This window comes from Dendropsophus ebraccatus, chromosome 13, assembly GCF_027789765.1.
Source record: "Dendropsophus ebraccatus isolate aDenEbr1 chromosome 13, aDenEbr1.pat, whole genome shotgun sequence".
Taxonomy (NCBI): domain Eukaryota; kingdom Metazoa; phylum Chordata; class Amphibia; order Anura; family Hylidae; genus Dendropsophus; species Dendropsophus ebraccatus.
In genome coordinates, this window is record NC_091466.1 from 79,539,815 (window position 1) to 79,567,363 (window position 27,549).

Consider the following 27,549-nt stretch of genomic DNA (forward strand, 5'->3'; position numbering starts at 1 on the left):
CCCCTCTGGAATTATGGCTGCCAGTCCCCTCGGCCAGTGCGGGATGAGTGGGCACAGGTCAGATGACAACAGGGAGGAGGAGATGATAGGGTCACACCTACCTGTATCACCAGCTGCTAACAATGCATTTATTAGTGACTGGTATGAGCCGTCTTCCACCCTCTGTTTCCGCTATCATACATGAGACGCAGACTCCTATATGTTCAGATCCGTCTGCTGGGTTTGTTTACAGCATCATTAACCTTTATTATTCAGAGAATCCTTATTGTCAACATGTAATGCGAGGGTCCTGAAATGGATGGACGTCCATCTACCCACCTTATCAATGTGGAGGCAAGAAATAGTCGAACAGGGGACGTCCTGACAATGTAACTCCTTAAGGACCCATGACGTATCCACACATCATGAAGTCCCTAAGAGGGTGCAGAGAGGGGTCATGCCTATAGCAGCCAGGGACCACGGCTATTAGCAAGAACAGCAATCATGCTTATTAGCCATTTAATCCCCCTGCCCCCCAATGCCATTGCAAAGGGGCAATCCATCCTACTTTCCAGGACAGGCTTAATCCTGGTTCAGCATTCCATTACTATGGGCTCCAGCAGCCCATAGCAATTGAGCAGTCTGCAGAGATCAATGTAGTACATATGCACTGCATTGATCTGTATAAGTGATCAGTGTATTGCTCATAGGAATCTCTTGGAGGACTACAAATTACTGAGAAAAAAATAAAGATGTTTAACAGATAAAAAAAAACCCTCCCTCATAATAAAAGGTTAAAATCAACTCCTTTTCACGGTTTATAAATTTAAATGTATAAATTGGAAAAAAAATTTATACGGTACCTGACGTAAGCTCAAAAGCGCAAAAACCCACCAAACCCACAAAATCTTTGGTCACATGACATCTAAATAAATTTGATTAAAAAAAAGGATAAAAAGCTGCATATACACATGCAAGGTCCCGATAGAAAGTAGGGATCATGGAGCGACTCCTTACACAGCCCCATAGACCGAAGGATAACAGCGTTATCAGGATGGGGCTAAAGCAACCTTAAACACATTTAGTTTTTTTTAAAAAAGGTTTTAATTTTTTTAAAGCAGTGAGATAAAGTTTCAGCCAATCAGGGTAATCGTACTGACTTAAAGAACATAGATAACCATCAGTTTTACCATAGGATAAAAGGCGTAAACACCAACCAAGCAGACCAGTAAAATGGGTAGGAGATGGTTATTTGGTGCCAATGTCCCTATGACAACACTGAACTACCAGAATCCAGGTCACAAATCACCTTCTGCCAAAAGGGGAAAAATTATACTCATCGTTTTCCTGTTTCAGGTAAAGCTGGTGACCCATGGTATAGTGACTATCTCCAACCATTCAGCAATCCGGGAAAGCGGAGTAGTGTCCCCTGAATGAACTCCAAGAGTCATATTACTCAGCTTTCCCAGGATCAGAAGTAACTCAGGATCAGAATGAGGACGACTGAAGGAAAGTGTTCGGCGTTTTATAACTCAGCGGAGAAGTCAATATCCTGGAACATGGAAATCGTCTTCACACATGAGAGGTGAGATCCCTCCGGAGGGGGGAGGAGGCAGAGGTGACTGGTCACCCCCCCACCCTGTGACAACAGCTTCTATACTTACCTGTCATAGTGTCCTGATCACTCTGTGAATCTGGGCCTGGCGCATCGTGACACAGAGACAAGAATAAACAGGAAACATTACAAAACATAACTCTGTACAGAACAGCGCCCCCCGCAGACAGCACGGAACCCAACACACAGGAAGAGCAACACACTGGGAGAGTGCTCAGCCCGGTCACCTTCCTCACATGTTGTTATGTTGCTCTGTGTTCCCCAGAATTACCAGTGAGGACAGGATGGTAGAGATCTGAATACTCCCTCTATATATCACCATCAGTATTCAGAGCTGTCACTCAGCATTGAGTGAGGCCCCTCCGGCAGTGATTCCTCCTCCAGTCTTCTTGGCTATGGGTTACACCAGGATCTGGGGGTGTTCGGTCATTCTTCTCTGCAGATCCTCTCCCCTATATCAGGTTGGAGGATGGGCACTGGTGGACGCCATTGTCAGCTCTACACAGATGTCCCATTGGGTTCAGGCCTCTGGCCAGGCCCCTATATGACATTCATATTCTCCTTAACGGCCCCCAATACACCTTAGAATGTTGCCCCCACACAACAGGGTCGGCCATCAGTTTGCATGGGACTCTCATCTGAGCTCTACAGGCAGCTCTTTCCTCCTCCACACAGTCCTGTCTCTGAGCTCTACAGGCAGCTCTTTCCTCCTCCACACAGTCCTGTCTGAGCTCTACAGGCAGCTCTTCCCTCCTCCATACAGTCCTGTCTCTGAGCTGTACAGGCGTCTCTTTTCTCCTCCTCCACACAGTCCTGTCTCTGAGCTCTACAGGCAGCTCTTTCCTCCTCCTCCACACAGTCCTGTCTCTGAGCTCTACAGGCAGCTCTTCCCTCCTCCATACAGTCCTGTCTCTGAGCTGTACAGGCAGCTCTTTTCTTCTCCACACAGTCCTGTCTCTGAGCTTTACAGGCAGCTCTTTCCTCCTCCACACAGTCCTGCCTCTGAGCTCTACAGGCAGCTCTTCCCTCCTCCACACAGTCCTGTCTCTGAGCTCTACAGGCAGCTCTTCCCTCCTCCACACAGTCCTGTCTCTGAGCTCTACAGGCAGCTCTTTCCTCCTCCACCACACACTCCTGCCTCTGAGCTCTACAGGCAGCTCTTTCCTCCTCCACACAGTCCTGTCTCTGAGCTCTACAGGCAGCTCTTCCCTCCTCCACACAGTCCTGTCTCTGAGCTCTACAGGCAGCTCTTTCCTCCTCCACACAGTCCTGTCTCTGAGCTCTACAGGCAGCTCTTTCCTCCTCCACACAGTCCTGTCTCTGAGCTCTACAGGCAGCTCTTTCCTCCTCCACACAGTCCTGTCTCTGAGCTCTACAGGCAGCTCTTCCCTTCTTCATACAGTCCTGTCTCTGAGCTCTACAGGCAGCTCTTTCCTCCTCCACACAGTCCTGCCTCTGAGCTCTACAGGCAGCTCTTCCCTCATCCACACAGTCCTGTCTCTGAGCTCTACAGGCAGCTCTTTCCTCCTCCACACAGTCCTGCCTCTGAGCTCTACAGGCAGCTCTTCCCTCCTCCACACAGTCCTGTCTCTGAGCTCTACAGGCAGCTCTTTCCTCCTCCACCACACAGTCCTGCCTCTGAGCTCTACAGGCAGCTCTTCCCTCCTCCACGCAGTCCTGTCTCTGAGCTCTACAGGCAGCTCTTTCCTCCTCCATACAGTCCTGTCTCTGAACTCTACAGGCAGCTCTTTCCTCCTCCACACAGTCCTGTCTCTGAGCTCTACAGGCAGCTCTTTCCTCCTCCACACAGTCCTGTCTCTGAGCTCTACAGGCAGCTCTTCTCTCCTCCATACAGTCCTGTCTCTGAGCTCTACAGGCAGATCTTTCCTCCTCCTCCACACGATCCTGTCTCTGAGCTCTACAGGCAGCTCTTTCCTCCTCCACACAGTACAGTCTCTGAGCTCTACAGGCAGCTCTTTCCTCCTCCACACAGTCCTGTCTCTGAGCTCTACAGGCAGCTCTTTCCTCCTCCACACAGTCCTGTCTCTGAGCTCTACAGGCAGCTCTTTCCTCCTCCACACAGTCCTGTCCCTGAGCTCTATAGGCAGCTTCTTCCTCCTTCACACACTCCTGTCTCTGAGCTCTATAGGCAGCTCTTTCCTCCTCCACACACTCCTGTCTCTGAGCTCTACAGGCAGCTCGTTCCTCCTCCATACAGTCCTGTCCCTGAGCTCTATAGGCAATTCTTTCCTCTTCAGACTTGGTGTTTGTTTGTTTAAATTGTCAGCTGTGAGACCATATATATCATGTGATATATGTCATGACATAGGGAAGGGGCGGAATACTTATGGCTATCTGGAATTCTTTTTACCTTTTTAATACATATGCAAGAATCTCCATAACTCTCACTATGGCTGACTGGGGCCAAAAAGATGGGGAATTGTTTTAGCACAAACATGATAAGACTGGAGGTGTATTTCAGCCAATGCAGACCAGCAGCTACAGTCACTGATCCCAGCTCTGCCCTAAAGGAGTAGTGCTACAGTGTAAGGACAGAACAGCCATGTCATCTCTCAGGATAATACAAGAGATGGATGCCAAACTGCAATCTATAATGCAGCCAAGCTATAGGTTTTCTAAAGGAGAAAAGTAAAGTGGAAGCTAGCCCTGCAGCGTGTCCAAGGTAAATAAATGGAAGATCAGCAAAGCTTACAAGACATCAGAAAACCAGTGCGATCTGATGCTTGACTGTATCATCACACACTGTAGCCGGCTGCTGGAGCGATATCTCAATCTGGTGAAGGCCTGCAGTCACCCTCATCTTGCCAGCCAAGGCTTATACCTCCCTCTAGTGTTCAGAGACGATATAACACAGTGCTGTCCAACCTTCCGCTCCCCAATTGTTACAAAACTCCAATTCCTATCATGGCTGGCAGGGAGGGCAACAGGTTGGAGAGAACCAATATATCATCAATAAAAGCAAAACCCAGAAACAGGAAAAAAAATCATTGGTATTTTATTAATATTTCATTATATTTCCTAAAAGATTGCACTATTCTCCCGTCCGCCCGCACTTATATTATAGAAATTATTTACATTTAAAATGTTACAAGTGGAAAGGAGACCGAGCGCAGCAGAAGAAATCTCCCCTCCATTTACATCAGGCGTTCCTGCTGATACAATACAGTATGTGCCGCCAGCGCACGGGCAGCTGCTGCGGGACCTTTGCCCATCTGTGTGAATGATCCGGACTGGTAGCAGCACAGAGGGGCCTGTATGGTTACAGGTTGGAAAGTTATAAGTCTGCAGACAGTGGAAGCTTCAGAAAGGAACAGAACCCAAAATGTCCACCTGCTATAGACCGTACCATGGACCTATCATTCAGGACCCCCCACCAGTGGTCTTGGTCAGCTACAGAAGAAGAACCCGGTATGTTACCTAGTCTATGCAGAAAATATAGATCTGTGCTCCTGTCACAGAGACAGCTCTTATAATAGATGCTACTTTCCAGGGGGGTGGTCGTGGTGCATTTCCGGGGTGTATGTCAGAAGAACGATCATTACCCAAAGATGAAGGAGAGCCTAAAAGCAAAGCAGGAAAAAAAGTCACTATAAAGACTTACGTAGCAATCCAAGTGAGCAGATTGTCTCCAATGATTTGCTATTGTCTGTTATATGCAACAGCAGGGATGGAGAAACCTCAGCTGTCCAGCTGTTGGAAAACTAAAATTCCATAATTCCTGGACATAATGCTACAAGTTCCTGAAATCCGTTTACCTGCAAAGTTGAGGGGCCAGTCATGAATTAACCCCACAGATCTGTAAAGTTATCATGAGGGCATCTCAGTCACATGACTTCTGCCCCGTGAGAACCTACCTTAAGGCCTCCATCACACTTACTGCATTTGTGTTGTTTTCCTCTGGGAGCAGAACTTCTTGGGTATTCCATGCAACTGTTTTTGTGGCTCCCCCCCCCCCCCCCAGTGTGTTGTAATACATGTATTCTTTTATTCCTTTTTTTTTCCTCATGTGATTACAAGTCTTTGATCATGTGATTCAGGGATTTTAATAATACTAACATTCGGCAACAGCATTTTTTTTTCCTTTTCATTTTTCTAGTGTTTCTCCAAAAAACAGCAGGTTTTGATTGGTGAATCCCTAAGTCTTTCAATGAGTTACCCAATCAAAATAAAAAAAAACCCACACAGCTGTACCGGCCTTGTCTCTTCACTGCAGTCGGCAGCTGGGCATTTCGCTGTAAGCAGTGACAAGTCCAGGTGCTGCCTGTACACACTAGCGGCGACGGCGGATCCCTGCTATATGCAGGTGCCATCTGAACTCACCACTGCTAAAAGCAACAAGGCGAGCTGCAAACTGCAATAAAGAGACACACACAGCCAAAAACGCTTGTTATTCATGGTAGTTTTTACAAGCGAATAAAGACGACAAAAAAGTAAGAAAAAAAGTGTGTGAAGTACATTGTAAGAATTATACCAAGATACCTATACTTACCATATAAATAATAATAAATAGCCGGGCAATGGGATATCGTCGCAAGAATACGCCAAGACGGATGCTAGGAAGAAAAAAAGATGCATATGATTTCCCTAAAGAACAAAGGTTTGTAGAAGTAGTAGTAATTACTATCCATGGCTTCCCACTGAATCCCTATAGTAACAGGATACCTCACACAGTCATTACATGAAGAGTCCAGTCTGATAGAGCCTGATGGCTGTACAACGAACACATCTCTGTTTTTCACTCCCTCAGTTGGATCTATCACCACCATAGTGCATACAGACCAGGTAGGATAGTATTAGAGCTGCTGCTGACACCCTGAATACATTGGTGTGACCACTCTGTTCCTGTGACATGATGCAAAAATCTGATATGCAAATTAGTTCAGCCAAACAATGTATTCAGTGTCCCAGCGGGTGTCACACCATACCACATGGTCTCTATGTAACGTGGCGGACATAGGTTCCCTTTACATCGATGGGGCACGGATAGGCCATTTTGACATTCTGCCGACATACTCGTGACTTGGGAAGCACAACTGTGCTTAGGTAAGTTACTTCCACTGTATAATAAATACTGAAGCTTCACTTATAAATCCATGGCTGTACCTGAACTTGTCGATGGTGCTGGCGGCTTTTCGGACCTTGCCATACATTCCTGTAACGTTTGTGTCCGCATCACTGAACAGAACGGGAACATTTCTTAAGCGAGCTCCTATAGTTTAACAGGAGGAGAAACATTAACCCAAGATCCAAACAATAAAACAAACTTCCATAGGTAATTGATATACGCACCATCTGCACTGTCCATGGCGGCCATGTTGATGGTAGAGCCGCTCCCACCGCTCCCCTGCATGCTCTTCAGTTGATGTTCCAGCCTCTCCAGCTGATAGACCAGCGAGTTCTTCTCCGTACTCAGACTCTCCAGCATGGTCTGCTTCTGTATCAGCGTCTCGGTCAGCTGGTGCAGCCGATTCTCCAGCTCGCCCTGGCTGCTGCTGCTTAATGCTTTGTTGGTCAGCTGTGTATCAATGACATTGCCAAACCATTCCATAAGGAGATGCACAGGTACAATATTAAGGATGGACATGTCATGTAGGCAACCTGTGCTGCTGCTCTAAGTAAGGAGACCCCCACTGATAACAGCTGCGAGGGGTCACATCCTGTTCCAGTATAGTCTGCACCCACTCCTCTACAATACACTGTATTGACTTTTATTTGACTTTCCATGTAGCTTTAGGAGGACTTGCTCTTATGCAGGTGGAGTCATATTGTTTATCAGAACTGTTCACATTTATTACGCTGTTGTTTACCGAGCAGCATAAATTGTTAACTTACTGACCACAATAACGTAATAAGTGTTTTACAAAACAAAACTTTTTTTTTAACTTAATAAAACTTTATTAACATTATATTTTTGGCTGGGTTCACACCTCTGTGGCAGGCCTTACAAGATCTTATTAATCACAGATATAATGTGGCTAGTATAGGTAATATAACAAAGCACTACAGTATGTTAGGCCTCCAGCACTATGCTGTACAGACACTGGTGAGTCTTCTTTGTCTATGTAACCACATACATATTGTTTTTGCCATTGACAGCAGCATCTAAGGGGTTACACAGCTGGGTAAGTACTTATTATCTAGGACTACAGGGAATGTATGTTTATTACAGATTTTTTGCCCATAGATCTTGAAGCGTTTCCTTCATTATATCGCAGTGGAATACCTGATTCCTGAGCTTCTGGATCTCATCCTCACGGTCTCTGATCCTTCCTTGCAAAGTGTTCTTAGTTCTGTACAGATCCTCCTGAGTATACTGCAATTCCTGTAAACCGTGGATAGGAAATATGAGACCGAGGAATCAATACATGGAGTTACAGCAGCCGTTTGTCAGGTTTGTATTTGGTAGAATATGGCTGCATGAAGCTTTGTGGTCTACATTCTGCTAGAAGATTAAAGGCAAATAATCCAAGCAGAGGATCTGCTCCCCACCACTTGCCATAGCTCAGAGTAAAAGGGGCCTAAAGGACGGAATGGATCAGGCAGATCTTGCTTCGTGTTATAAAGACAACAATCAGCCGAAGAGCCAATCAGCTGATTGTTGGCTTTTATCAAGTTTAAAAATCAACAATTATCAGCCGCACATTGCTACGTGTAATAAGAATGCACGGCTGATGACAGTATAAGGAAAATAATAAACATTATACTTACCTGTCCAGGTTCCCCAGTGTCCTCCTGCCTGCTCCCTTCTGACTGGAGCCGCTGCTGAAGCTTTTTCGACTGTCTTTGAAGTGACAGGCCGCTCAGCAAATCACTAAATCACTGGCAGCTGGGCTGTCCCCTCTGGTCAGTCATTGGCTGAGTGGCCTGTCACTTCAGAGAGCCTAGACAGGTAAGTATATAACTTTATTATTTACTATATAAAACAAACGTTAACAATGTCTGTGCAGCCCTTGCCGCACAATAATCAAGCAGCATAATAGGCTCTGTAAGGCAGTGTCGATCTAGCAGATTAGCACTCACTTACCCGACACGCTGAGCTGTCTAATATGCCCGTATGTCAGCAACAGAGCTGCTCAACAAGGCCATGGGCGTTGTTAATTGGAGGAGTCGTGAGATTTACCACTCGCCAACCATAAATGTGATTTTTAGTTGAGTGTCAGTTCACATTGGAGGAACGTTTCAAGACCTTTTTTGTGTGCACCTTTTTCCATATAGAACGCTACATTTCTGTACAAAGAATTCTGCAGCCAACTGGCAAATTAGTGATATATTGGCCAGTACTAGTCTACAGCTATTACTCATAAGAAATAACCTATAACTGTGTGCTTACCTGTTTCTGACGCTCAAGTTCTGCCTCTAATTCCTGCTTTGCCCTTCTCTGATCTGCAATCTGCTCCTGAAGGTCCTGAAGCTGCTCCCGGGACGACTCTGCTTCACTCACCTGCTGAGTCTCCAAATCCTGCGGGAGAAAGAAAAAAACACAGTTAGTCTCTCCTTATATGCAGTGCACAACTCTAGAATATGGGACCTTATACGAAACATGTACACAAGCTGTAATCCCAGTGATGTCACCGCTGATCTCTAGTGATGGATAGGCTATATTCTCAGTGATGTCACCGCTGATCTCTAGTGATGGATAGGCTGTATTCTCAGTGATGTCACCGCTGATCTCTAGTGATGGATAGGCTGTATTCTCAGTGATGTCACCGCTGATCTCTAGTGATGGATAGGCTATATTCTCAGTGATGTCACCGCTGATCTCTAGTGATGGATAGGCTGTATTCTCAGTGATGTCACCGCTGATCTCTAGTGATGGATAGGCTGTATTCTCAGTGATGTCACCGCTGATCTCTAGTGATGGATAGGCTGTATTCTCAGTGATGTCACCGCTGATCTCTAGTGATGGATAGGCTGTATTCTCAGTGATGTCACTGATCTCTAGTGATGGATAGGCTGTATTCTCAGTGATGTCACTGATCTCTAGGGATGGATAGGCTGTATTCTCAGTGATGTCACTGCTGATCTCTAGTGATGGATAGGCTGTATTCTCAGTGATGTCACTGATCTCTAGTAATGGATAGGCTATATTCTCAGTGATGTCGCTGATCCCTAGTGATGGATAGGCTGTATTCTCAGTGATGTCACTGATCTCTAGTGATGGATAGGCTGTATTCTCAGTGATGTCTCCGCTGATCTCTAGTGATGGATACGCTGTATTCTCAGTGATGTCACTGATCCCTAGTGATGGATAGGCTGTATTCTCAGTGATGTCACTGATCTCTAGTGATGGATAGGCTGTATTCTCAGTGATGTCACTGATCCCTAGTGATGGATAGGCTGTATTCTCAGTGATGTCACTGCTACTCTGAATAACTAGGCACCAGTGTTAAACATTCAGTCAGTCTCACCTGTAGCTCAGTCTTCAGCTGCTGTATCTGTGCCAGGAGCTTTTGGATCTCTTCTCTCTGCAGGTCTCTCTCATGTCTCATCTCCTCCAGTTCCATACTGCTGGCGGTCTGACTGTCTAAGCCTTCAATGCCAGAACCCTCCTTCAGACTATTAATCAGTTTTTCTTTGGACTGGGCACATATACAGAAATCTGAATGTTATTTATTAAAGCCAGATATATACAGATTATCTTTTCTTGTTTTAATGCCACTTTTCAACTGTTCAAAACTGTTTAAATGTCACAAAGAAGCCGTACACAGTATTGAATTTTAAAATACTTTTGACATGTCACAGAGCGCATCATAGAGACACGTTAAAAGTTTTGATCGGTCTGGGAGTCAGGCTTCATACTCAGGTCCGACTTATCACGTTACACTGAGCTGGGAGAGGACCACCCTTAGCATGGTCTTCTTTGGGCTTGTCCTCCCGATCGGTACGGGTCTGAACACTCAGACCTGAACCGATTAAAACTTTTGACAAGTGAAAAGTTTTTTTTTAAAATGACAGTAACACTTTAAGGCTGGGTTCACACTACGTATATTTCAGTCAGTATTGTGGTCCTCATATTGCAACCAAAACCAGGAGTGGATTAAAAACACAGAAAACATCTGTTCACACAATGTTGAAATTGAGTGGATGGCCGCCATTTAATGGCAAATATTTGCTGTTATTTTAAAACAACGGCTGTTATATTGAAATAATGGCCGTTATTTACCGCTATATGGCGGCCATCCACTCAATTTAACCATTGTGTGAACAGATTCTGTGTTTTTAATCCACTCCTGGTTTTGGTTGCAATATGAGGACCACAATACTGACTGAAATATATGTAGTGTGAACCCAGCCTAAAGGGGAACTCCAGGCAGAGGTTTAAAAAAAAAAAAAAAAAAAAGCTGGTGCAGAAGCATAAAGCATTGCTTACCTGTCTAACCAAGTTTTGAAACTACCAAAAATCAATTTGCTTTGGGGTCTTTGTTCTGTATTGTGCGGCTGTACTTCCTGATTGAGCAGTTGTACTACAGGTTCCAGAATGCAATGCTTTCCCTAAGCTGTTCATCACAGTCCCCCACCCTGCCCTTTCACCGCCCAAAGCTGATGCAGAACATCTAGGCTGTGTTCACACATTGCAGTTTCTTTGTGTTACTGAATCAATTGCAGTATTTTATCATTTCATTTTGGTCTCATCCACACAGCACACTGTTACTACCTGTAACACAGACACTTGCTATTCTCCAGGTGGAATTGGCAGTGCCAGATCTGATCCTCTGTGCCGGTTAGCATCATTTCATTCTGTTACTGCATCATTTTTCTGCAGACGTTGCAGTACTGCAATGAGACTCCAACATGTGTGAACACAGCCCTAATTTCACTGCAGACTTTTGCACAATCTGTGAAGTTGCAGCAGCTGCTTCTGTCACTCCATGTCTGCTCAGGTATAGACTAAAGGCTAAAGAGGCCGGTCAGAGATGGTGAATCACTCAGGGTATTGGGGGATCCAGCCCCGCCTCCTGTGACATCACACCCTGCCCCCTGTCTGCATCATCAGCCTGTTCTCAGCAAACACACACACACAATGTGAGACAGAAGCATGAAATCTCGGTCTCCTAAGGTGGTAGAGCTGTGGGAGCAGGAGACAATGTGGATTGGCACAGAGGACAGTTTTCTTCCTGGATGTCGATCAGCTACCAGTGAGGCATTGTATAGACACATCTATATAACTTTTAATGTACTCTAAATAGAAAACAAGTTTTCCTTATCTGGAGTTCCCCTTTAATTTTATGGCTGATCAGTGTGCACCCAGTACACTAATCATGCTGCTCTGGGTATGTGACAACAAAGCACATGCCGTATACAGCCATAGGGCCCCCTTGACCTGACAGAGATCAACAGCGTTCTCTTGGCCTCCATTGGGATGGTATGTTCCAGTATCCATTAACTTCTGACATAATCACTTAGAAAAAGAACACTATATGAATGTAATAGAACGTGTTATAACATTACAGTCACTCATATAAACCTTTGACACAGTGTCCAGACATGTTAATAGTTTAGATTCCACTGGGTCCCAGTCCTGAGACCTGCTGCAGTCACAGTTAAGTGATATGTCTGGCAAACTTTACTCCCTGGCCGGCCATGCAACCACTATGACTGTTGCGCTCCATTATAGTCTATGGAACTCATGGGTTGTATTGGGGCGGGCAGCCAGGGATTGAAGTGTGTGTCACTGAGCTATGACTCACAGCGGGCATCACAACTGAGACCCAGCGCAATCTAAACTTTCAACATGTCTGGACAATATCTCAAAAGTTTACTTACATGATGGCAATGCTTTATGTAAAACGTCACAGAAATGTCTAGAAACAGACGACACCAGTAAAGTGACCGTTCGCCTGTACCTGTAGGATGCGCGTTGCCTTTTGCTTGTAATCGGCCATTTCTTGTTTCACATTCTCTGCGGCAGCTTTTGTGGCCTTCAGCTGCTGCTGCAGATCATCGCCTCTCCTCTTTTCCTCCATATGCTTCTTTTCTGCAGCAATAATAGACTCAGCCAGGTTCTGACGCTCGGCCTCCATCTTACTCAGACGAGTCGCGAATTCACTCTGAGGATTACACAGTCCAATGTAAGGAGTTTATTCACTTCCAGAAGATTTGTACAGATCTTGATGAAATGAGAAGAGTTTGCTTCAGGACATACCTGCATCTGCTTAAATCCATCTTGTTCCCTTTTTATAGCAGCCTCTGCTTCCCGCAGTCTTTCTTGCACAGTCTGCAATGCCTGGCTGTGGAGGCTGCTGCCTTCATTGTGGTCCTGCAGCATCCTGACAATTGTAAATCATTAGTCATGATTATATACGATACGTTATATCGTGCCTGTACCTGAGGTGAACACTGCGCCCCAATATCCTACCTGGATTTCTCACTCTGCAGCTTCTCTAGAGCCTCGGTGCGGCTGCTCAGTAACTGGTCAGCTTCCTGTAGCCGAACCTTAAGCACCGCGAGTTGGGAATCTTTTGCAGCTACGGCCTCTGTCAGGTCATCTACCTGCGCACGGAGCTCTCTTGTGGTACGGTCACTTTTGGAATGATCCCCATTCCACTTCTCTATCCGTACCCGGGCTTCATTAAGCTCTAAGTAAAGTGATAGTTACTTTCCGAATTATTTAAACAGTATACTGCTATTGATATCATGTACAGAAGGGGTTACTGACACACTGGCTTTAATATGTGAAGACAAATAAAAGAAACACTGAGTCTGAGCTCAGTTTCACACCCTCCTGCACATAGCAGTAGCTAAGCCCTGACCCCCAGGTCCTGAGATCCATGGCTCTCTTATTAGAGTTCCCATAAAAACAGGTGGTATGCAGGAAATTAAAGGGAAGTGAAACACACAGTGGCCCAGACTTTAGAGCTGTTTTTCTGGGGTAAGGACCAATTTCTGTTGTTTTTTTTTAGTTATGCATCTTGGATTTCAATATGCCAGTTCTTAAGCGTTATTAGATCACCTAGCTAGATTTAAATCTGTCTGTGACATCTACAATATTGCTGGGATAAAGCAGAGTCTACATGGGTCACACATACATGCCAGCTGATTATAACCTGTAACTTTAGGCCAGGTAATTCCCTGCCAATGTTCTCTTATAAAAGGGGGTTATCCAGGATTTGAAAAAGCATAGCTACCCGACCCCCCGGGACCCCACCCCATCCTTAGCTTGTGTGTATTACAATTTAGCTCCATTGACTTCAATGGAACCGAGCTGCAAAACCTGCACTCAAAGTGAGGGCAAAAGTGGCACTGTTTCTGCAAAAAGGCAGCCATGTTTGTCTAAGCCTGGAGAGCCCCATTAAAGCTATATTACTTGCAGAATGTAGGACCCTGTTGCGGCATCCCATTGTTACCTTCCTGCATCTGCTTGGAGCGCTGGATCAGCCCTGCCATCTCCTGGTTGAGAGACTGGACCTCGCTCCTCAGCAGCTGATTCTCCAGGCGGAGATTGGACAATTCTTGGGATTTCTGATCTCCATTAGTGTTAACAGGACTGGGGGTTTGTTCTTCTGATCTCGTGTCTGGTTCTTTGAACTCTTGTGCGCTTTGTACAGACAGTGACTTGTTAAGATCACCTGACCAATGACACAGAAGCAAGGAGAATTAGGAAATCCACCCTGACTCAACTGAACAGGAGAAAAAGATTTAAAAAGTTACTCAGGATTAGAAAAAGCATAGCTATACAGTGGTACCTTGGTTTAAGAGTAACTTGGTTGAAGAGTATTTTGCAAGAAGAGCTCACAATTTTTCAAAATAGTGACTTGGTGTAAGAGCATTGCTTTGGTGTAAGAGATCCCTGTACTGGGTGGGAGGGGGAGTGGCATGGTCTGCATAGCGGGGTCTACAGCCCTGTACTCTGACCCAGGAAGTCTCCCTCACCTTCCAAATCATAGCAGATCCACTTCAGGCTGGGGCTTACATCAGGGGACAGGACTGTGGGGGTAATCTCTCCATAGCTGTAACCCCTCTCTCCCCGGACAGATAGTGCTGCATGTATGTGCCCACATCTGCCCTGCTCATTCCTTCCTGCTCCCTGCAGTCTCTGTCAGCCCTTGTGTTTCCCATCCTCTCCACTCCTGCTATAATGTACCTGCACTTACACTCAGCTATACACACTGCTGCTATAATGTGCCTGCACTTACACTCAGCCATTCACACAGCTGGTATAATGTGGCTGCAATTACACTCAGCCATTCACACTGCTGTATATAAAGTTTCTGTCACTGTCCTCCTGCACAGCTCTGTCATTCTCATTTCATGCAGGCATGGGCAGGTGACAGGTTCACCCACCCTTACCTGCACTGCCTTATTTATAAAGATGGCCGGACCATAAGAACAATGATGCACTTTGCCCCTCTGCCATTTTGTCTCAAACCCTCTCCTGATAATATGGAAGCTCATACATGCGAGCAGGGCCCTTACTCCTCATGTATGGATAATTATATGTATATCTGTAATTTCTATTTTCTGTCTATGTATGTACCCCCAGAATTGTAAAGTGCTGCGGAATCTGTTGGCGCTATATAAATAAAAAATTATTATTATTATTATTCCTGAATGGTACATGCTGAACACACGCCCCTTCCCCATTGCTGTCATGTGACCACACAGACCTCTGACAGCAGCCCTGCTTCTCTATTCTAACCTGTTGTACTACGCTACTGCATTATGGGGATCTGCAGCTCCATCCTGTATCTACAAACTGCTGCTGTGTTATCAGGGTTATGCAGTTACTATACATTATATACCACATGCTGCTATACTGTACAGTAACTTATATATCACATATCCAGCTGCTGTGTTATCAGGGTTATACAGTTACTATACATTATATACCACATGCTGCTATACTGTACAGTAACTTATATATCACATATCCAGCTGCTGTGTTATCAGGGTTATACAGTTACTATACATTATACACCACACGCTGCTATACTGTACAGTAACTTATATATCACATATCCAGCTGCTGCAGTGTTATCAGGGTTATACAGTTACTATACATTATATACACCACATGCTGCTATACTGTACAGTAACTTATATATCACATATCCAGCTGCAGTGTTATCAGGGTTATACAGTCACTATACATTATATACCACATGCTGCTATACTGTACAGTAACTTATACATCACATATCCAGCTGCTGCTGTGTTATCAGGGTTATACAGTTACTATACATTATATACACCACATGCTGCTATACTGTACAGTAACTTATATATCACATATCCAGCTGCAGTGTTATCAGGGTTATACAGTCACTATACATTATATACCACATGCTGCTATACTGTACAGTAACTTATACATCACATATCCAGCTGCTGCTGTGTTATCAGGGTTATACAGTTACTATACATTATATACCACATGCTGATTGCTATACTGTACAGTAACTTATATATATCACATATCGAGCTGCTGTGTTATCAGGGTTATACAGTTACTATACATTATACACCACATTCTGCTATACTGTACAGTAACTTATATATCACATATCCAGCTGCTGTGTTATCAGGGTTATACAGTTACTATACATTATATACCACATGCTGCTATACTGTACAGTAACTTATATATCACATATCCAGCTGCTGCTGTGTTATCAGGGTTATACAGTTACTATACATTATACACCACATGCTGCTATACTGTACAGTAACTTATATATCACATATCCAGCTGCTGTGTTATCAGGGTTATACAGTTACTATACATTATATACCACATGCTGCTATACTGTACAGTAACTTATATATCACATATCCAGCTGCTGTGTTATCAGGGTTATACAGTTACTATACATTATATACCACATGCTGCTATACTGTACAGTAACTTATATATCATATATCCAGCTGCTGTGTTATCAGGGTTATACAGTTACTATACATTATACACCACATGCTGATTGCTATACTGTACAGTAACTTATATATCACATATCCAGCTGCTGGGTTATACAGTTACTATACATTATATACCACATTCTGCTATACTGTACAGTAACATATCACATATCCAGCTGCTGCTGTGTTATCAGGGTTATATAGTTACTATACATTATATACCACATGCTGCTATACTGTACAGTAACTTATATATCACATATCCAGCTGCTGCTGTGTTATCAGGGTTATACAGTTACTATACATTATACACCACATGCTGCTATACTGTACAGTAACTTATATATCATATATCCAGCTGCTGTGTTATCAGGGTTATACAGTTACTATACATTATACACCACATGCTGATTGCTATACTGTACAGTAACTTATATATCACATATCCAGCTGCTGGGTTATACAGTTACTATACATTATATACCACATTCTGCTATACTGTACAGTAACATATCACATATCCAGCTGCTGCTGTGTTATCAGGGTTATACAGTTACTATATATTATATACCACATTCTGCTATACTGTACAGTAACATATCACATATCCAGCTGCTGCTGTGTTATCAGGGTTATATAGTTACTATACATTATATACCACATGCTGCTATACTGTACAGTAACTTATATATCACATATCCAGCTGCTGTGTTATCAGGGTTATATGGTTACTATACATTATATACCACATGCTGATTGCTATACAGTACAGTAACTTATAATATCACAGATTCAGTTGTTTATCATTGTTTTATCTGTTTTACCTGTTATTCAGAATGAATAATCATTATATTTGGGGGGTGGAACCAATTTTCTACATATCAATGATTTCTTATGGGAAAATTTGCTTTGGTTTAAGAGTGGATTCGGATTACAAACTCCAACCCGAAACATATTATGCTCATAATACAAGGCAACACGGTAAACAGCTCCACCCCTGTCCTCAGGTTGTGTGTGGTATTACATAACAGTTTCATTCACTTCAATGGAACAGAGTTGCAAAACCGCATCCAAACGGAGGACAGAAGAGGCGCGGTTTCTGGAGGGAAGGGGCCATGTTTCTAAGACATTACATCCTTTAAGGACAATACATCATGAGTCACAAATGGATTTTCCGATCCTTCCAAAAACTCTGGGACAATTCATTGGTTCATCTGGCTTGTGTGATCCTGCTTTCTACAGGCCCTGAACAGACAGACATATGTAGTGTAATGCAGCAACTATTAGCTCTCCTTCTGCCGTCTCATCTTAGAAGCTCGGGATGAACAGATGTATAGATCCTGCACAGTCAGGGAAGTGCATGGAGATGATAACCCATAAGCCATTGCTGTTTCCTCCTTACCTTGCATCTTTGGGGCTGTGGTTTCAGAAGGTCTGACACTTTGTGGGTTGCTTCTCCCAGTCGGACTGATAGGGGCGGCCTCCCTGTTGCTCTCTCTCTTGGACTCCAGGACGCCATTGTGAGCCTTTTCTGAGCTGTTGAGGAAATCAAACAACAGTTCATCGTCGGGCTCTGATTTCTTGCGTCTTACAAACTGGCTGGCTGTGCGGTGAGACGAGGCGCTGGCAGAGGTGCTGTGGGACACTTCTGTGCTCGTCCTGGGGGTGGATTTAACATTGGCGGTGCCGGCTAGGAGCGTGGCCTTCTGGTGCTTTATGTTATCAGCCGCTGAGGTGATGAAGCTGGGCTTTCCGTAGGTTGGACTCTTCTCTTGTGGATTCTCTGGGTAATAGTCCGTGTTGCTCCCCTCTGTGGAGTAGCCATCTTTGCTTTTGCTTAATGCCGTAGCTGCTCCTTGATCTACTAAGTTTAAGAGATCCTCTGCTCTACCTGCCAGATCGGCAAACCAAGACATGGCAGAAGCGTTGATCCTTCTGCCTTTAAGGCTGCAAAATCATGTCCTGGATAAGGAAAGAAAGACTCACGTAAGAGACTCTGAAATAGATTCACTTATCATCGGGGGTCTCCAAACCGGGACTCTCCAGCTGAAGTGAAACTACAATACCCAGCATGCTCAACCCGTCACAGGCACTCACACACTGATAGTTATGCTACAGCCAGGGAGCCACAGGTTGGGGGCCAATGCTTTAATTTCTATGGTACTATTAGTGACTGTCCGCCACATAATGCTCCCATTCCAGGTAATGTTTTAGGGTCAGTTAAAGATGATGTCCGCCAGGAGGAGGTAAGTATCGGGGGTTCTACCGGTGGTAGGAAAGGCTCTGCCCCAGGTGCCAGGTTCCCCTTAATCTAACTAAAGCTTTGGCTGTTTAGGCATGATGGGGGTTGTAGTTTTGCATCAGCTGGAGGGCTTGAGTTTAACACCCCAGTTCTAAACTTAGGTGACAGTGCAGAGTGTACATAATAATGTATCAGCAAAGCGATCCCCCCCATATAGATCTCCCTGTTTGGTGCCCCTTGCAGACAATGGGGGACACATTCCGCCACATTCGCCCTCTGATATACGGGGACACATTCCGCCATTGTCTCTCTGTTATACGGGGACACATTCCGCCATTGTCTCTCTGTTATACGGGGACACATTCCGCCACATTCGCCCTCTGTTATACGGGGACACATTCCGCCATTGTCTCTCTGTTATACGGGGACACATTCCGCCACATTCGCCCTCTGTTATACGGGACACATTCCGCCATTGTCTCTGTTATACGGGACACATTCCGCCATTGTCTCTCTGTAATACGGGGACACATTCCGCCACATTCGCCCTCTGTTATACGGGGACACATTCCGCCATTGTCTCTCTGTTATACGGGGACACATTCCGCCACATTCGCCCTCTGTTATACGGGACACATTCCGCCATTGTCTCTGTTATACGGGACACATTCCGCCATTGTCTCTCTGTAATACGGGGACACATTCCGCCATTGTCTCTGTTATACGGGGACACATTCCGCCATTGTCTCTGTTATACGGGGACACATTCCGCCATTGTCTCTCTGTAATACGGGGACACATTCCGCCATTGTCTCTCTGATATACGGGGACACATTCCGCCATTGTCTCTCTGTTATACGGGGACACATTCCGCCATTGTTTCTCTGTAATACGGGGACACATTCCGCCATTGTCTCTCTGTTATACGGGGACACATTCCGCCATTGTCTCTGTTATACGGGGACACATTCCGCCATTGTCTCTCTGATATACGGGGACACATTCCGCCATTGTCTCTCTGATATACGGGGACACATTCCGCCATTGTCTCTCTGATATACAGGGACACATTCCGCCATTGTCTCTCTGTTATACGAGGACACATTCCGCCATTGTCTCTCTGATATACGGGGACACATTCCGCCATTGTCTCTGATATACGGGGACACATTCCGCCATTGTCTCTCTGTAATACGGGGACACATTCCGCCATTGTCTCTCTGTAATACGGGGACACATTCCGCCATTGTCTCTCTGTAATACGGGGACACATTCCGCCACATTCGCCCTCTGTAATACGGGGACACGTTCCGCCATTGTCTCTCTGTAATACGGGGACACATTCCGCCATTGTCTCTGATATACGGGGACACATTCCGCCATTGTCTCTGATATACGGGGACACATTCCGCCATTGTCTCTCTGTAATACGGGGACACATTCCGCCATTGTCTCTCTGTAATACGGGGACACATTCCGCCATTGTCTCTCTGTAATACGGGGACACATTCCGCCACATTCGCCCTCTGTAATACGGGGACACGTTCCGCCATTGTCTCTCTGTAATACGGGGACACATTCCGCCATTGTCTCTGATATACGGGGACACATTCCGCCATTGTCTCTCTGTAATACGGGGACACATTCCGCCATTGTCTCTCTGTAATACGGGGACACATTCCGCCATTGTCTCTCTGTAATACGGGGACACATTCCGCATTGTCTCTCTGTGATACGGGGACACATTCCGCCATTGTCTCTCTGTAATACGGGGACACATTCCGCCACAGTCTCTCTGTAATACGGGGACACATTCCGCCACATTCGCCCTCTGTTATACGGGGACACATTCCGCCATTGTCTCTCTGTTATACGGGGACACATTCCGCCATTGTCTCTCTGTAATACGGGGACACATTCCGCCATTGTCTCTCTGTAATACGGGGACACATTCCGCCATTGTCTCTCTGTAATACGGGGACACATTCCGCCATTGTCTCTCTGTAATACGGGGACACATTCCGCCATTGTCTCTCTGTAATACGGGGACACATTCCGCCATTGTCTCTCTGTAATACGGGGACACATTCCGCCATTGTCTCTCTGTAATACGGGGACACGTTCCGCCATTGTCTCTCTGTAATACGGGGACACATTCCGCCATTGTCTCTCTGTAATACGGGGACACATTCCGCCATTGTCTCTCTGTAATACGGGGACACATTCCACCATTGTCTCTGTAATACGGGGACACATTCCGCCATTGTCTCTCTGTTATACGGGGACACATTCCGCCATTGTCTCTGTAATACGGGGACACATTCCGCCATTGGCTCTGTGATATACGGGGACACATTCCGCCATTGTCTCTCTGTAATACGGGGACACATTCCGCCATTGTCTCTCTGATATACGGGGACACATTCCGCCATTGTCTCTCTGTAATACGGGGACACATTCCGCCATTGTCTCTCTGTAATACGGGGACACATTCTGCCATTGTCTCTCTGTAATACGGGGACACATTCCGCCATTGTCTCTCTGTAATACGGGGACACATTCCGCCATTGTCTCTCTGATATACGGGGACACATTCCGCCATTGTCTCTGTAATACGGGGACACATTCTGCCATTGTCTCTCTGTAATACGGGGACACATTCCGCCATTGTCTCTCTGTAATACGGGGACACATTCCGCCATTGTCTCTCTGATATACGGGGACACATTCCGCCATTGTCTCTGTAATACGGGGACACATTCCGCCATTGTCTCTCTGTTATACGGGGACACATTCCGCCATTGTCTCTCTGATATATGGGGACACATTCCGCCATTGTCTCTCTGTAATACGGGGACACGTTCCGCCATTGTCTCTCTGTAATACGGGGACACATTCTGCCATTGTCTCTCTGTAATACGGGGACACATTCCGCCATTGTCTCTCTGATATACGGGGACACATTCCGCCATTGTCTCTGTAATACGGGGACACATTCCGCCATTGTCTCTCTGTAATACGGGGACACATTCCGCCACATTCGCCCTCTGTTATACGGGGACACATTCCGCCATTGTCTCTCTGTAATACGGGGACACATTCCGCCATTGTCTCTGATATACGGGGACACATTCCGCCATTGTCTCTCTGTTATACGGGGACACATTCCGCCATTGTCTCTCTGTAATACGGGGACACATTCCGCCATTGTCTCTCTGTAATACGGGGACACATTCCGCCATTGTCTCTGATATACGGGGACACATTCCGCCATTGTCTCTGATATACGGGGACACATTCCGCCATTGTCTCTGTTATACGGGGACACATTCCGCCATTGTCTCTGATATACGGGGACACATTCCGCCATTGTCTCTGTTATACGGGGACACATTCCGCCATTGTCTCTCTGTAATACGGGGACACATTCCGCCATTGTCTCTGATATACGGGGACACATTCCGCCATTGTCTCTGATATACGGGGACACATTCCGCCATTGTCTCTCTGTAATACGGGGACACATTCCGCCATTGTCTCTGATATACGGGGACACATTCCGCCATTGTCTCTCTGTTATACGGGGACACATTCCGCCATTGTCTCTGATATACGGGGACACATTCCGCCATTGTCTCTCTGTTATACGGGGACACATTCCGCCATTGTCTCTCTGTAATACGGGGACACATTCCGCCATTGTCTCTCTGATATACGGGGACACATTCCGCCATTGTCTCTGATATACGGGGACACATTCCGCCATTGTCTCTCTGATATACGGGGACACATTCCGCCATTGTCTCTGTAATACGGGGACACATTCCGCCACATTCGCCCTCTGTTATACGGGGACACATTCCGCCATTGTCTCTCTGTTATACGGGGACACATTCCGCCATTGTCTCTCTGTAATACGGGGACACATTCCGCCATTGTCTCTCTGTTATACGGGGACACATTCTTTGGGGGGGAGGGGGTCGGGGATCCCACCGGTCACCTGTTGCCATAGAGACGTACAATTCCACCACAACCTCCCATGTTAGACCCTGGTGAGGTATCCTGGGGGGAGCCCACCCTGCCGCCCCCGGACACTCACCGGCTCCTCACAGCCTCGCCTCCGTCCTCAGCTCCATCCCCCACCGGAGACGTGGACCCGGAACTGCTGACACACGGCAGGTCCCCACACGGGCTGTCCGCGGCGCTGCCTGCCGGGCCTCACAGCGCACACACCGAGGATACAGCGGCTCTGCCCGTCTATGAGAACCATAGAGATCTACCGCAGAGTGGGGGAGAGAAGCCCCGCTGTACTGTCCCATAGAGAAGACACCTACCATAGAGACTAGGAGAAGGAGCGTCGCGCCTGTCAATCCGCTCAGTCCTCCGTAACCATAGAAACCAGGAGCTCGGGAGCGGTGGTCGTGCATACTGGGTCTCCATACGTTCAAGTAAACTGTAGAAAAAAAAAATAACATGAAATAAATCGCGGCTTGTTGCTATCTACAGGGGCATCAAACCCGCGGCCCAAAACTACAAGTCCCATCATGCCTGGACACCCAGAGCCTTTGCTTTGGCAGCAAGGCATGATGGGAATTGTAGTTTGCATTAGCAGAAGGGTCCTCGGGCTTGACAGCTTTGACTGTATGTCTGTAACTACCGTAGCTGTCCCAGAACTACGACTCCCATCATGTCCGACGGTAATAGGCAGCCAGAGAGCACAGATGTGAAGCCACAGTACTATATATATATATATACAGCAGTAGATGTCCCAGCACAGTGACTGTAATAGGAAATCCATCCACCTAAAGCAGAGACAGGGAACCGTGAAACACTACAACTCCCATCAGGTTTGGCTTTGGCTCCAGGCATAATTGGCAGGGCTGTATTTACCATTAGGCTTTCAGACTTGCCAGTAAATCTGGTGCCTTTTAAAGGGCGGTGGGGGGTAAGGCGGTATTGGTCAGGTCTGGAATGGCAGTGTTATCCAGTCACAGTATGGCGGTATTGGTCAGGTCTGGTGTGGCGGTGTTATCCAGTCACAGTATGGCGGTATTGGTCAGGTCTGGAATGGCAGTGTTATCCAGTCACAGTATGGCGGTATTGGTCAGGTCTGGTGTGGCGGTGTTATCCAGTCACAGTATGGCGGTATTGGTCAGGTCTGGTGTGGCGGTGTTATCCAGTCACAGTATGGCGGTATTGGTCAGGTCTGGTATGACGGTGTTATCCGGTCACAGTATGGCGGTATTGGTCAGGTCTGGTGTGGCGGTGTTATCCAGTCACAGTATGGCGGTATTGGTCAGGTCTGGTGTGGCGGTGTTATCCAGTCACAGTATGGCGGTATTGGTCAGGTCTGGTGTGGCGGTGTTATCCAGTCACAGTATGGCGGTATTGGTCAGGTCTGGTGTGGCGGTGTTATCCAGTCACAGTATGGCGGTATTGGTCAGGTCTGGTGTGGCGGTGTTATCCAGTCACAGTATGGCGGTATTGGTCAGGTCTGGTATAGCGGTGTTATCCAGTCACAGTATGGCGGTATTGGTCAGGTCTGGAATGGTAGTGTTATCCAGTCACAGTATGGCGGTATTGGTCAGGTCTGGTGTGGCGGTGTTATCCAGTCACAGTATGGCGGTATTGGTCAGGTCTGGTGTGGCGGTGTTATCCAGTCACAGTATGGCGGTATTGGTCAGGTCTGGTATAGCGGTGTTATCCAGTCACAGTATGGCGGTATTGGTCAGGTCTGGAATGGTAGTGTTATCCAGTCACAGTATGGCGGTATTGGTCAGGTCTGGTGTGGCGGTGTTATCCAGTCACAGTATGGCGGTATTGGTCAGGTCTGGTGTGGCGGTGTTATCCAGTCACAGTATGGCGGTATTGGTCAGGTCTGGTATGGCAGTGTTATCCAGTCACAGTATGGCGGTATTGGTCAGGTCTGGTGTGGCGGTGTTATCCAGTCACAGTATGGCGGTATTGGTCAGGTCTGGTATGGCAGTGTTATCCAGTCACAGTATGGCGGTATTGGTCAGGTCTGGTGTGGCAGTGCTATCCAGTCACAGTATGGCGGTATTGGTCACATCTGGTACTCACTGTATATACTGACAGCAGCTCCCTGTACTCACTGTATATACTGACAGCAGCTCCCTGTGTACTCACTGTATATACTGACAGCAGCTCCCTGTGTACTCACTGTATATACTGACAGCAGCTCCCTGTACTTACTGTATATACTGACAGCGGCTCCCTGTACTCACTGTATATACTGACAGCAGCTCCCTGTACTTACTGTATATACTGACAGCAGCTCCCTGTGTACTCACTGTATATACTGACAGCAGCCCCCTGTGTACTCACTGTATATACTGACAGCAGCTCCCTGTGTACTCACTGTATATACTGACAGCAGCTCCCTGTGTACTCACTGTATATACTGACAGCAGCCCCCTGTGTACTCACTGTATATACTGACAGCAGTTCCATGTACTCACTGTATATACTGACAGCAGCTCCCTGTACTCACTGTATATACTGACAGCAGCTCCCTGTGTACTCACTGTATATACTGACAGCAGCTCCCTGTGTACTCACTGTATATACTGACAGCAGCTCCCTGTGTACTCACAGTATATACTGACAGCAGCTCCCTGTACCCACTGTATATACTGACAGCAGCTCCCTGTACTCACTGTGTATACTGACAGCAGCTCCCTGTGTACTCACTGTATATACTGACAGCAGCTCCCTGTACTCACTGTATATACTGACAGCAGCTCCCTGTACTCACTGTATATACTGACAGCAGCTCCCTGTACTCACTGTATATACTGACAGCAGCTCCCTGTGTACTCACTGTATATACTGACAGCAGCCCCCTGTGTACTCACTGTATATACTGACAGCAGCTCCCTGTACTTACTGTATATACTGACAGCAGCTCCCGGTGTACTCACTGTATATACTGACAGCAGCTCCCTGTGTACTCACTGTATATACTGACAGCAGCTCCATGTACTCACTGTATATACTGACAGCAGCCCCCTGTGTACTCACTGTATATACTGACAACGGCTCCCTGTACTCACTGTATATACTGACAGCAGCTCCCTGTGTACTCACTGTATATACTGACAGCAGCTCCCTGTACTCACTGTATATACTGACAGCAGCTCCCTGTGTACTCACTGTATATACTGACAGCAGCCCCCTGTGTACTCACAGTATATACTGACAGCAGCTCCCTGTGTACTCACTGTATATACTGACAGCAGCTCCCTGTGCTCACTGTATATACTGACAGCAGCTCCCTGTGTACTCACTGTATATACTGACAGCAGCTCCCTGTGTACTCACTGTATATACTGACAGCAGCTCCCTGTATTCACTGTATATACTGACAGCAGCTCCCTGTGTACTCATTGTATATACTGACAGCAGCTCCCTGTACTCACTGTATATACTGACAGCAGCTCCCTGTACTCACTGTATATACTGACAGCAGCTCCCTGTGTACTCACTGTATATACTGACAGCAGCTCCCTGTACTCACTGTATATACTGACAGCAGCTCCCTGTGTACTCATTGTATATACTGACAGCAGCTCCCTGTGTACTCATTGTATATACTGACAGCAGCTCCCTGTACTTATTGTAAATATTGACAGCGGCTCCCTGTACTCACTGTATATACTGACAGCAGCTCCCTGTGTACTCACTGTATATACTGACAGCAGCTCCCTGTGTACTTACTGTATATACTGACAGCAGCTCCCTGTACTCACTGTATATACTGACAGCAGCTCCCTGAACTCACTGTATATACTTACAGCAGCTCCCTGTGTACTTACTGTATATACTGACAGCAGCTCCCTGTGTATTCCCTGTATATACTGACAGCAGCTCCCTGTACTCACTGTATATATTGACAGCAGCTCCCTGTACTCACTGTATATACTGACAGCAGCTCCCTGTGTACTCATTGTATATACTGACAGCAGCTCCCTGTACTCACTGTATATACTGACAGCAGCTCCCTGTACTCACTGTATATACTGACAGCAGCTCCCTGTGTACTCACTGTATATACTGACAGCAGCTCCGTGTGTACTCACTGTATATACTGACAGCGGCTCCCTGTACTCACTGTATATACTGACAGCAGCTCCCTGTGTACTCATTGTATATACTGACAGCAGCTCCCTGTACTCACTGTATATACTGACAGCAGCTCCATGTGTACTCACTGTATATACTGACAGCGGCTCCCTGTACTCACTGTATATACTGACAGCAGCTCCCTGTGTACTCACTGTATATACTGACAGTAGCTCCCTGTGTACTCACTGTAAATACTGACAGCAGCTCCCTGTACTCACTGCATATACTGACAGCAGCTCCATGTACTCACTGTATATACTGACAGCAGCTCCCTGTGTACTCATTGTATATACTGACAGCAGCTCCCTGTGTACTCACTGCATATACTGACAGCAGCTCCCTGTGTACTCACTGTATATACTGACAGCAGCTCCCTGTGTACTCACTGTATATACTGACAGCAGCTCCCTGTACTCACTGTATATACTGACAGCAGCTCCCTGTGTACTCACTGTATATACTGACAGCAGCTCCATGTGTACTCACTGTATATACTGACAGCAGCTCCCTGTACTCACTGTATATACTGACAGCAGCTCCCTGTGTACTCACTGTATATACTGACAGCAGCTCCATGTGTACTCACTGTATATACTGACAGCAGCTCCATGTGTACTCACTGTATATACTGACAGCAGCTCCCTGTGTACTCACTGTATATACTGACAGCAGCTCCCTGTACTCACTGTATATA

At 46.2% G+C, this 27,549-nt stretch overlaps 1 protein-coding gene across 2 annotated transcripts; it reads right to left on the reverse strand.

The window, feature by feature from the left end:
* Nucleotides 1–4,594: 4,594 nt before the first annotated feature.
* Nucleotides 4,595–23,163, reverse strand: GOLGA5 (golgin A5). 2 transcript variants are annotated; one of them, XM_069951053.1, is made up of 13 exons: nucleotides 23,045–23,163; nucleotides 17,871–18,430; nucleotides 13,960–14,181; nucleotides 12,972–13,191; nucleotides 12,759–12,882; nucleotides 12,460–12,663; nucleotides 10,024–10,194; nucleotides 8,946–9,074; nucleotides 7,839–7,937; nucleotides 6,905–7,130; nucleotides 6,719–6,824; nucleotides 6,105–6,168; nucleotides 4,595–5,175 (listed from the first exon to the last, which is right to left on the reverse strand). In XM_069951053.1, exons 2-13 carry the CDS (start codon nucleotides 18,382–18,384, stop codon nucleotides 5,095–5,097), a joined length of 2,160 nt encoding a protein of 719 aa, XP_069807154.1. In that variant the 5' UTR covers nucleotides 18,385–18,430; nucleotides 23,045–23,163; the 3' UTR covers nucleotides 4,595–5,094. The 2 variants fall into 2 exon arrangements, with proteins under 2 accessions (XP_069807154.1, XP_069807153.1); XM_069951052.1 differs by lacking the exon at nucleotides 23,045–23,163 and adding an exon at nucleotides 22,810–23,016.
* Between the last annotated feature and the right edge of the window lie 4,386 nt (nucleotides 23,164–27,549).